This window comes from Stegastes partitus, unplaced genomic scaffold (genome assembly GCF_000690725.1).
Source record: "Stegastes partitus isolate 25-593 unplaced genomic scaffold, Stegastes_partitus-1.0.2 Scaffold1074, whole genome shotgun sequence".
Classification (NCBI taxonomy): domain Eukaryota; kingdom Metazoa; phylum Chordata; class Actinopteri; family Pomacentridae; genus Stegastes; species Stegastes partitus.
The window spans coordinates 226,957-239,844 of record NW_007578805.1 but is presented as its reverse complement, the minus strand read 5'-3'; the positions used below and the strand labels follow the sequence as shown (position 1 = coordinate 239,844).

Here is a 12,888-nt window from a genome sequence, read left to right as displayed (position 1 = left end):
TCCCAGTATGTTTCAGCCTCTTCAAACTGGTTCCCAGTATGTTTCAGCCAGAGTGTTCATAAACTGTCTTTTTTTTAATATCTGACGATTTTCTGAATTATGAAACTCGTTGTTATTAAATCTGCTTCTGTCCTTATTTTGTTTTACTTAAAACTCAAATTTTACTGCATTTACTGAATTGATACCAGTTTCTTATAAATCAGCTGCAGTTTATTTATTATTGAGAAAACGTCTGGGTTTCGGTTTAAGGTATTTTTAGTGGTATTTTACTGAGAAGTTTCTCTTTAGCTTCATCCTGTTCCTGTGGGGAGAGCCGGTGAAGGAAAACACGCTGATGTCACTTCCAGATCTGAGCAGAAACGTTTGTCTTCCACCAAACTGCTCTGAAAAGTCCTTACATTTGTTGCACGTTTTGTTGTTATGAAGGACGATAAAGTGAAGAAGTAAATATATCTACAGCTGCAGACAGTCGTACTTCAGACTGTTTAAAACAGCCTCAGACTTCTACCCCACACAGACTGAAGGCAGCGAATCAGACAGAGTGTTTATCAGCGTTAGTCAGACTGAAGGATGGAGCTTTGTTCCGGTTCATCAGGCTGATTAGAATCAGCGCAGGTTGGAGGACGTCCTGTTTCCACTCCGTCGCTGAAAGGTGTGAGACATGAGGAGCGACACACTGAAAACCAGCTCACAGTGAAGACGTGGTGATGAAACGCTGGATACAGAATAAATGAAGTCAGTCACACGTTTATATCTATGAGCAGAGTTTCCCTTCAGATCACATTTAAACACGTTTCACTGCTTTTAGTGACAACACGACAGGACGTCATCATTTTCTACTACAACAGAAAAGCATAAATGGGTTTTAATAGACTCATTACATCTCCATAACTTGGTCGACTGCTAAATGAACTCTTAACTGCTCACATGGGCTCTTCTTTACACGATGTTGTTTGACCTAAACCTGGTCTGATGTGGAAAAAGCGCAGCAACCAGCGTCGTTTTTGAATTTTAACAAACACCAAGACGGTTTCACAAATCGAAGACTCCAGTTTAAAGACTCTTTAGTGGGCGATCTAGAGTTAACCGGTGTGCAGAGGTTTTGGAGCCAGACCTGAGGCCTGCACTAAGAAGCCAGATCAACATATCTAGGATATCTTTCAGAGATCCGGCTTGACTAACCCTAACAACCGCACTGATAACTGGTCAAATGACGGTGGTTATCAAGTCTGTATGTCAACCCGGCTTGTCTGATCTGAGTGTGAGCGTGTGCACATAAAATTATTATTATTATTATTATTATTATTATTATTATTGTTGTTGTTGTTGTTGTTGTTGTTATCATTATTTTGAAATCTGTTTGGTGGACCACAAGTGGTGACATCTCTATCTATCTATGTATCTATGTATCTATCTATCTATCTATCTATCTATCTATCTATCTATCTATCTATCTATCTATCTATCTATCTATCTATCTATATATTGTGGTTTTTGGTCTAATGTGGTCCAGATGTTTAGAATATGTTGTAAAATCTCCCTTATTTTTCATTTTCACAGTCACATAAAGGGCTCAGTTTACCTAAAATGTCAAATACAATTTTAAAGAACCCCTTTTAACAAACAGAGAAGATTAATTTGTCTCTGCGAGATTATCCAGTCCAGATTTTATTAGCTGGTATACTGTGGTTTCAGATCTAGACCCGGTCTAATGCGGCCCAGATGTTTAAAATAATCTTTTAAAAAATAAATTAAAAAGTGGTCAAATCTCTGTTATTTTTGTCCTCACAATCAGAATAAAGGTCTCAGAAATCAGAAGCCTTTTTTAAAAAAATTTAAAAAATTTTAAAAAAGCCTCTGTGGGACAATCTAGCCCAGATTTGATCTGTCTATATATAGACAGAGGGTTTTGGTCTAATGTGGTCCAGATGTTTAAAACAAGTTCTAAAATCTCCCTTATTTTTTTCATTTTCAGAGTAAAATAAAGGGCTCGCAGATAAAAATGTGTGTTTCAGACAGAACTCAGCAATAAAAGTTTACCTAAAATATCAAACACGGGTTAAAAATCATCAAAACATGAATTAAAACGCAGATTCCGTGTTTTTAAGGCGACTCTTCCTTAACTTTTCCCTTAACCGCCTGACCTGAAGCCGCGTCACGGTCATGTGACGGACTCTGCGGCCGCTGATTGGCTCCCTCGCTCCCTGCGGGGTCACATGTCTGGTGTGTTTGGTTTCACTTCCGCACTCCGCCGCCTGCAGACTGCTAGCTGCTGCGGCGTTAAAACACGTTATGAGTGAAAACGCGCCGATTATCGGGGCACAGACGCTGATTTAAACCTTCCGAGCGCTCGAAGAGAAACTTTATTCAATCCGCGCATCGAAACGTCGCGTTTTTATCAGCGAACAAAGCAACCAGGAAGCGACGTTAGCGTGAGGAAGCTGAGCAAGTTCAACCGGCGGCTGCGTTTTAACCTGCTCGACTGAAGCACTAATCCGCAGCCAGGAAGTCATGAAGGTGAGGACGCACACGGGGGGAAGTTCGGGTCCCAGATGGCGGTGGTTCTGCAGGAAAACCAGCCTGACAGTTTACTTCCAGACATCTGACATGTTCCTCCAAACACACCGAGAGCTCTTAGTTTTCAACACCCAGTTAATGCAGCTGCACGATTCTGAGCTCATATGTGACAGATGTAAAGAAATATCACCTTTTGTTTTAAGCAGATGACTTGAATAAGTGTGGAAATAATGACTAAATGACTGGGAGGGGTTTGCAAAGAAATAGAACTTGCAAAAGTGTGTTTCTGGGAATGTTTCTTTGAATATTTAAGAACTATTTGTACGATCAGGCATCACATTCAGGATGATTACAGGCAAAATATTAACATTTGCGTGACGTTTATGCTGCATGTGTTTGGTTTGTTTAATATCCTCGTTCCCTTCTTTTATTTACAGACAGGTTTATTATAAATAAAATAAAGAAATGAGCTCATTTCAGTCACATTGCTGGAGCTGCAGTCTCTTTTTGGAAAGTAGGAAACTGCAGTGTATGAGTTGAACTGGTCGTTTGAGGATATTTCAGACAGTACGAGTAGCTGGACTGATTGTAATGTGAGCAGATAAACTAACACAGAGGCTGAAGGACAAATAATCCGACGAGAACAACGATCAAACTCACAGCAGCTGCAGACACAGAAGCTGTTTTTTTTTCTTTTTTAAATTAAATGTCATCCTTTCTAAAACATTTTATCAAACTGATTTATTTCTGCAGCCAAAGCTGTCTTTTCAGAGTTTCATTGCTGCACACGTGGAACAAACTCCAAGAAGCGTTACAATAGAGGAAATGACCTTCTGTCGGACTTCTCTTGCAGATCAGTTGTTGAGAACTAGAAAAGCTAATATGGATTATTATACATCAGACTACGAGCAGCTGCAGAAGCATGTGCAGCATTTCAAGATGAACTTTATTGTCCGAGGCGTGGGAAGTTTGTCGTGGGCTGTTCACCCTCGCTGCAGCCAACACAAGCAGAGACAACACAGTTAATAGATAGAATAAATAAATACATCAAGTCAAAGCAGAATAAAGTGAATGTCATCATCTGATTACAGGTCAGTCGACAGCGTGGGACGATCTCATTTCTGCCATGTTTCACTTTCATGTGAGACATTACAGCAGAACTTCCAGAACTTCTTCCTGCTCTTCTATTCTAGTCTTACTTTAGTTTACTTATTTTATTTCAGTGTTGAGTCGTACTTCTATCTTATTGCTTTTCCACTTGAGTGGCTGCATTTATTCTTTCGTATCATTTAGTTTTTTTTCTGAACAACATCTGGCTCAAGAATTTCCTTCAGGATGAATAAAGTTTGAACTTATCGTAAAGTCGCTGCTGAACACTAGACGCAGTGCAACCTGACGTTCTCGTGTCTGGTCAGCTGTGAAAGTCAAAGTTTAACCACCAAACGTTTAACTTTTGAGCAAATCGTGATGTTGTACAAAAAAAATCCTGATTATCTTTTGAAAAGGAAACAGTTCATTGATTGTTGTCAATCCTCTGATTGCATCTAATGATTATTCCCACTGATTAATCTGTCAGCTGCTCTCTAAAATATCAGATAACGGTTTAAAATAAATAAGTAAATGAATGTGGACCGAAGTCCAAACTGAGTCTTGTTTTGTCCAAAGATCTTCGGTTTAGTGTCACAGAGGAGGAAAGAAACCAGAAAATATTCACACTGAAGAAGCTGCGATCAGAGAAATTAGACTGTTTCTACTGTTTTTAAAAATTAATCAAATCAGTCACTGATCTCGCAAAACAGTCAAAGATAAAATCAGTTAATCAGCGGAAGCTCCGGTTGACAAATCAGTTTATTTACTGACACAAAACAGTGTTGAGTTACCTGCAAATAATGATTATTACAGATTTATCTACTGATACCTGACTGATGAATTAATTTTACAATAAAATGTCAGCAAATGGCCAAAAATCTCACCTTTTATATTTAGATTTTTACATTATTTAGTTCATGCTGAAGCCCAAAGTTTAATTTAACGTCATTTATAAAGATTAAAACCTGCAAACCTCCATGTTTCAGCTGGAAAAAGCAAATGTTTGCCGTTTTTAAATTCTCCATCTGGTACCAAAATAGTTTGCTGATGAGTTCCAGCTGTGCATAAACACATCTGTGCATTTTCCATATTGTCCTGTTGATTTCAAATTAATAGCCAGTCGTTAAACTTGCTTGTTTGGTGTTTTATTTTGAAGGCGGTGTTAATAATCTTGTGTTCCAGGCTTGCAGTCGACCCGGTCGAGGCTCTGTCCTGCTCTGGACTCTCTGGGTCCAGCTGGTTCTGAGTGGAAGTGGAGTTTCCGCCGGCGACGCCACCAAGAACTGCAAACTCATCACCGATTCCAAGTCCGAGCGGAAAGCGCTGGAACGACTGGAGCCGCTGGTGAAGATTAAGTAAGAGACGAACCCGAGGCGAACTTCTCTGTTGTTCTGCGTCTCAGTTTTAAATTTTTTTTCTCTCATTTTGTGTCTCACTTTGGTAGTTTCACGTCTCTTTGGGACAGTTTTTTCTTGTCTTTGTCTTTTTTTGTCTCCCTTTTGTCATTTTCGGTCTCAGTTTTCTAGTTTTGTGTCTCATTTTGCCCTTTTTTGTCTCATTTTGATCATTTTAAGTGTCATTTTGTGTCTCATTTTGGTTGTTTTGTCTCTTGTTTGTGTCGTCTCATGTCTCTTTGTGACAGTTTTGTCTCGTCTCTGTCTTTTTCTTTTCTGCCTTTTGTTGATTTAGGTCTCGGTTTTCTCGTTTTGTGACTGGCTTTGGTTTTTTTTTTGTTATTTCGTCTTGTCTCGTTTGTCAGTTGTGCTCAGGAGCTCTGAATTTTTAGTTTTTTACAGAATTGGTTCGGTTCAGATTTGGTTCATTTTACTAAAAGAACCACACGGCTAGTCGAGTCATCTGGTGGTTCTTTCTGATTTTACCGTTTCTGGCTGATAATTGGTGTTATTTCAGTGATTTGTCTTTAAACTTCAGAGGGTTCATCAGTTCGGTTCTCCTTCTTTAACCCGATCAGCCATTCAGCCTTTTTGAAACCTTCTGTCTCGCATGTTATTGACCGTTCGCTGGACTTTGTTCTGGTGTTTGCAGCTTCACAGTGGAGTCCAAGATCGCCAATGAGAGCTACACGTATGTGTTCCAGCTGTGTGGAGACGCAGGAGGCGTCCCGGGAGCTGGAGTCATCCAGGAGGACAAGAAGACACAGAAGAAGACCATCATCGGCCGGTACAACACAACGCAGGCCATCGGAGGAAGTAAGACTCTGCAGAACATAAGAACTCGTATTTATTGACCCCCACGTCGCTCTGAGTGTCGATTTTAACTGTTTTTGACGTAGAATAGCAGCATGTTCACGAGCTTAATAAATCTGAAGGTTAAGAACCAAACCCCTTGTCTAGATCAGGAACCTTTTGGTTGACCGTCGCTTTTATTTTAATCATAAACACTTGATATTTAAAATGGAATCTGTGACATTTTAGAGAAATACGTCAAACACTTTCTGGGAAAACATTTTTAAAACGTCGACCCACTTTCAGCAGGTTTTTTTCTCACTTTGTGTTTGAACCAAAACATCGGAGGAACTATTAAAGATAAAAACCTGAGATGTTCTCTGTTGCTTCTCATCATGTCACTGATTCAGAACCTGTCACATCGGACAGTAGATCAATAAACTCTGATTCTGGGTGAGTTGAAAAATTGAAAATAATCAAAGAAAAGTTTCCTCTTTGAGCTCATTAACAAAAAAACCTGATAAAGCCGAAGTGAACCAGTGATATTATCTGAACCAGATGCAGCTGCTGGTCACAATAAAACAAAACTAAACATTAGAACACTTTAATATGAAACGCATATATACATATATACAAACATCAGAAGTTTAGTATAAGTTTGGCAACTGATGGAGCAGATTTGTTTCAGGTTTCTGTGAAACTGAAAATAGTTGAATATTTGCAGTGTTTGGAGACAAAATGACGACAAAGAAACACGAAAAATGAGACAAAGTGACAGAAAACTAAAAAAAAGAGACACAAAATAACCGAAATATTACAAAGTCGACACAAAACTACACAAAACAAAGAAAAATGAGACACAAAACTACACAAAACAAGACTTAAAATGAGACAAAAAAGGCCAAAATTAGACACGAAACAAGAAAAATTAGACAAAATGATAGGAAACAAAAAGGAGACATAAAATAACAGAAATATTAGACACAAAAAAGTACAAAGACGAGACAAAACTGTCACAAAGAGACATGAGACGACACAAAACTACACCAAACAAGACTCAAAATGCCGAAAATTAGACAAAAAAGGCCAAAATGAGACACAAAACTAGAAAACTGAGACCTAAAATGACAAAAGGCAGACAAAAAAAAGACAAAGCCAAGAAAAAACTGTCACAAAGAGACATCAAACAACAAAATATGAGCTAAATGAGACACAAAACTACACAAAACAAGACTTCAAACGATGAAAATGAGACCAAAAATAGGTCAAAATGAGACACAAAACAAGAAAACTGAGACCTAGGGCAGACAAAAAAGACAAAGACGAGACAAAGCTTTCACAAAGAGACATGAGCGGACACAACCAAGACACTAAACGACCAAAATGAGACTCAAAACTACACAAAACAAGACTCAAAATGCTGAAAATGAGACAAAAAAAGATCAAAATGAGACACAAAACACGAAAAATGAGACAAAATGATAGAAAACTAACAGAAGTATCACAAAGACGAGACAAAACTGTCACAAAGAGACATGAGACGACACAAACGAGGCTCAAAATGAAAAACAAACCTTCTGAAAGTGGAAATTTACCAAAACGTTTTTAAGTCGGACAGGATTTGATATAAGAAGTTAAAAACTCACAAACATCCACATTAGACGATTGGAGGGAAGTCCGAGGTGCTGGAGCAGAGCTAGTGGTGATGCTTTCGGTGACTGTGGCCTGGTTTCCTGCAGGCGACTGGGTGATGCTGATCTACGGACACGGCGACCACTACTCGGTCCACTGCTCCAAGGAGACGAGGCAGGCCATCGTCATGATCTCATGCGACAGGAAGATCGACATGGTAAAAGAAACGCAGTCGTCTCACAGAAAACATACGTAACATTCGTCTCTCTGAGCTGCCGGAACAGATCAGAATGTTTATGGAGAGTTTAGTGATTTCTAAACTCCTAATGCGCCGACTGAGGTCGTGACTGAAAACAGGTTTCTGAGTCAGTCGTCGGGAGTGGAGCAGCGACTCCATCACGTCCTGAACGGCAGCAGAAATGCAGAGAATCCAGACTGTCGGGGTTAAAGTGGATGCAGCTCGGAGGAGAGACGGGTTTAGACCGAACAGATTTGTACAAACTGTCCTCTGACGGAGCCCAGATGTGTTCTGTTTGTCCACTGAGGCTGTTTTACACGGATGTTTTCTATTAATCAGTTAGCAGCTGCTTTGATAATCAGTTATTCTGTCATTTTTTAAAAATCAAAACACTTTCATATGTCTGGTTTCTTTCCTCCTCTGTGAACATATTTGGACAAAACAAGAGACTTGAGGAAACTCTGATCCACATTGTTCTGCATCTACGACATTTTGGAGCCCAAACAGCTGATCGATTCATCCAGAACTTAATCATTAGCTGCAGCTGTTCTGAATGAATCCGGACTTTTAGCTCCGGTTTGGTCGCCTCCAGCAGATTTTCATTCAGTTGTAGTTGGACGGATGGAAACATGAGTAAAATAAGTCGAAGGAGAAGAAGAAATACGACAGTTTTAATCATTTAATGAGGATTAATGTTGACAACAGAGCTGCACAGATTAAATCAACTGTTCTGATTATCGGTTAATCAGTTTGAGTGATTTTTAATTTTAAAAAAAGTCTAAATTCTGTGATTGCAGCTTCTTAAACTGAAAATCTTTGGACAAAACAAGACATTTGAGGAAACTCCGGCCCACATTTTTCACCATTTTCAAACAGCTGATGGATAAAAGAAGAAAGAAATCAGTAATTAAAATAGTCGTCAGCTGCATGTTGTCGTATCAGCGTCATGTTTATGAGTCATGAAAGTATGAAGCAGATAAAAGAACGTTTGTGGTTAAATCTGTTGATAACGGAGCAGCAAAGAGTGATTAGATTTTGACTATTAAATTAATCTCCAACTTAATTATTTTTCAGTCAAAACAGTAAATTCTGTGATTGCAGCTTCTTAAATATGAATATTTCTGGTTTCTTTCCTCCTCTGTGACACTAAACTGAAGGTCTTTGGACAAAACAAGACATTTGATCCACATTTTCTGACATTTTCGAGCCCAAACAGCCGATCGGTGTCGGTAGATTTACATATTTCAAACATCGTCAGGAATCGTCGCTGACACTCGACTCTGCTGCTGCATCCTGTAAAAACAGCCCAGAGTCGTGGATGCAGAAGCCATAAACGGGCCTCGATGAGCAGAAAAACGGTGTTTGGGTCAGAAAGGAATCTGCCGGGGAACAGATCACGTTGCTGTGTGATGAGTTTGAGTCCGAACCGGATAAACAGCAGTCGGCTTCCTGGTTCTGCTGCGTCGCCTACACAGCGACTCGTGTTTCCGTGTGTTGACCTCCGTGTCTGTCTGTGTCTCAGGGGCCGCTGGAGGTGGTTCTGGAAGACCGGGACCGGCTGCACGAGTGCTTCTACCTGTTCGAGCTGGACGCCAGCGCCGTGTGTCCGGCTATCGAGTCCAAACTCAGCACCGGTTCCATCATACTCATCATGTACGTAGAGACGCTTCAAAGTCACGCTGTCGAGAAAACAGAAGATAAAACTCTGACCCGCCTTCAGCAGGTTGTGAAACGAGGAACTATTTAAGATAAACACCGTAAATGTTCTCTGTTATTTCTCAACATGTCATTGATTTAGAATCTGTTATATCGGACAAGTAGATCAAATAATCAACAGAACCTGAGAAAGCAGAAGTCAGTCAGTGATGTTTTCTGAACCTCGTGTAGCTGCAGGTCACAGTAACACAAAACTAAACACTATAACACTTTAATATGAAATATTTGGTCACAAACATGGAAAAAAGTACATTTATTTGAGCTTTCACAGCTGATTAAGCAGATTTGAAACCACAAAAGCTAAAATATGGGTAGAAAGTGTTTCTTTGTGGGAGATAAAGACAAAACTAAAACAGGCCCAGACCTGTAATTATTCATAGTTCATGATGACGAAGTTTGAAGCAGATCAGAGACGCTCGAGATAAAATAACTACAGTCGTGACTCGATAATTCGACCCTTAACAATCCTAAACCTGCTATCTGACAGGTTTTCAGGAAAAACCAACAGAACCCATAAAAACAGCCTTAACATAGCGACAGCCTTGGATTGTGACTCCGACATGACATTTAATGTCACCAATCAGGATGACGGCGTATTATCTGACTGAACAATCCCACAGATTGGCTACGTTCACACTGCAGGACTTGATGCTCAATGAGGATTTCTTTGTGACTTCCTTCACGTTTCCAGTTCAATGCGACTTGTATGTGATCTGCTGAGTGAACTTCATACGACCCAAAAGTGTCCCGCATGCGCAGAAGAGGACACGACGACGTCACACGCAGCGAGCGTGCTCAGTGTTTATGGAAGTAAACATGGATGGTAACGGTGGAGCGTATCTGCCACTCCCCCGCCGCCACCGATGGAGGAAACAGAAGTGTGAGCGCTAACTAAACTAGCATCAGCAGCCAAGTACTGCCTGTGTGTTCTGGACACTTCCACCCCGTCAGAGTGCTGCCCCGGGGTGGAAGGGTCCCCCGACCGCACCGAATGTTCTGATATTCATCATTAACTGGGCCTGAACATCCAGAGAGCAGAAAGTTCTACTGGGACCAGCCCTACTAGTTATTATAACAACTATGAACAATAATGAACAACTAATGATCCTTCCAGCATCAAGCCCTCCTCGTATCTGGACCTCCGTCTGGACAATCCCACAGCCTTGATATCCGACATAGAAGAAGGTTTTACATTTAGTGTCGGATTATCGAGTCACAACTGGACTGAGTTCTGACTGATCCTGTCTCTGGTGTTTTCTCAGTTCTTCATTTAGAACCTAATCACTGTTTTTGTTGCCCTTTTGCTCCTCCTGATTGATTGATTGATTGATTGATCGATCTCCTGCAGTGCCGTCTGCGTCCTGGCCGTCTACCTGATCGGAGGCTTCCTGTACCAGCGGCTCATCGTCGGCGCTAAAGGCATGGAGCAGTTCCCCAACTATGCCTTCTGGGTGGAGGTCGGCAACATGACGGCGGTGAGCGTCTCGTGTTCGCTTCATAACGTCCTTTTTCCCCAAAACCTCCGACTAACCCCTTTTATTTTTGTCTCCCACCGACAGGACGGCTGCGACTTCGTCTGCCGCTCAAAAAGCCGAGACGATGCCCCGGCGTACCGAGGCGTGACGGCGGAACCACTGGAGGAGGAGCCCGAGGAGAGGGACGACCACCTGCTGCCGATGTGACCGGAAAGCTCCCGCGTGATGCAGTTTCCCCTCAGAAGGAGCCGCCGGCCGACACAAGTCCTCCCTCTGTTGACTCTGGTCGTGTTTCCACTTGTGCCTCGGCAGCTGCAGTCTGTTACTCAGACCTGCCTCCTCGTCCTCCCCTCCATCCGCCCCGACGGTGATTCACCCACAGAGACTCTTCCATGGAAGTCTGGCAGCAGAGGAGGACGGTCGGGGAGGCCGGATCTCGATGTAAACTCTGACATGTTTGTTGTTGTTTTTTTTCCCGCTCGGCTCGTGATTGTCGGTCCTGAAGTCCACAACACTCACACAAAGTGCTTCTGCTCGTTTGATTTGGCTTTAATCTTGCTTTGCTTTCCACCAGAAGGTCGAGTTTTAAGCGCAGCGACTAGAAACCAAAGTTTTCCTTCCTTTCGTTACTGAAGTTACTGAAATCTGAGCTTCGCAAACAACTGCTGAACCCACACAGCGAACAGATGAAACTCCACATGACGCGTCTTTAAACCAACGCTTTGCAGCGAGTGCAACTGCTGAATAATTTAAAAACAATAAAACATCACAATTCTGCGTCTGCGGCTTGTCATTCGGCTAAAGTTCCAAATTGCATTTCTTGAGAATAATTTTTTTCTTTATAAAAATAAAACAAAGCTGCAGCGAGTGAAACTGCTGAGTCATTTTTTAAAATAAAAAAACATCTAAATATTTTCTTGTTTATTTCCTCTTCTGTGACAGCAAACTGAATTTATTTGACATTTTCTAAATAATTTTCTGCCATTTTAGAGACCAAACAATTAATCCAGAAAATAATATAAAATATTAAAAATATTATATCCGGTGAAGTCCAGGTGGGCGTTCATGAACTCCGCTGTTCGTGGTTCATCATTTCAGGAGGCGTTTCGTGGAATAAATGAACAGTGTAATGGTGAATATTATGGGATGTAAGTCGACTGAAAACATTCAGCTGCTTCTGCGTCGACACCAACGTGTTACAGTTTTGAGGATTTCATTCACAGGATTTGTAATATTTTTTACATAAATCTGATTATTCGTGCTGCTACAAACTAAACACGGCTTCTCTCTTGTTTTTGTTTTTTTGGGGAATTTGAGTTTCGCCGTCTACTGTTCGTTTCCTTCGTCGTCTCTGGTTCCATTTGTTTCGTGCTTTCATGGTTTCTTTGTTTCGTCCTGGGTTCTGCTCCGGACGGCCTCGAAGCCTCCGGGTCCACTCGCCGTGAAAGAAGGTACCTTTAATACTGATTACAAGTCCCTGAACTTTCTGTTTGTTTTCTGATTCCATTAAACAATAAAGGATAAAGCCGGTTTATGCAGTCGTCTTGTCGTGCTTTCAGGTGGAATATAAATGCACAATACGTTTAAATGACCTTCAGCATCTGTATTCGTTTTCTCTGCAGATGTTTCCAAGAACAGAATCGGGTTCAAGACTAAAAACACAAATTCACTGGGAAACCTGATTCAGAGAGTAACCTGCATCACACATGGAAGAAGAAACGGATAATAATTTACAGTCCATTTCACTTTAAACAACTGAATTGATTTTATCGGCTCAGAAAACGAAAATGACGCCCTCACATCTGTCACGGTTTAAGATGGAAATCAGTCGTATGAACGTCTTTTATCTGCTGAGAATCTTTCCTGGATTTCATTTGCTCACATTCCAGGAAAGTGCTGCCGGAGGCTCGGTGTTTAGCACCGTCGCCTCGCAGCTAGAAGGTTGCCGGTTCACAATCACATCTGGAGTCCCTCAAGGTTCCATCTGAGGGCCCATTTTGTTTATTTTGCTTTGTGTTTTTCTTGTTTTCTGTTA

At 41.1% G+C, this 12,888-nt stretch overlaps 1 protein-coding gene across 1 annotated transcript; it reads left to right on the top strand.

Annotated features, from left to right (window-relative positions):
• Nucleotides 1-2,236: 2,236 nt before the first annotated feature.
• On the top strand, nucleotides 2,237-11,726 carry m6pr (mannose-6-phosphate receptor (cation dependent)). Its single transcript, XM_008295760.1, has 7 exons — nucleotides 2,237-2,517; nucleotides 4,789-4,961; nucleotides 5,653-5,816; nucleotides 7,532-7,641; nucleotides 9,185-9,315; nucleotides 10,727-10,853; nucleotides 10,938-11,726. Exons 1-7 carry the CDS (start codon nucleotides 2,512-2,514, stop codon nucleotides 11,058-11,060), a joined length of 834 nt encoding a protein of 277 aa, XP_008293982.1. The 5' UTR covers nucleotides 2,237-2,511; the 3' UTR covers nucleotides 11,061-11,726.
• Nucleotides 11,727-12,888: the final 1,162 nt, after the last annotated feature.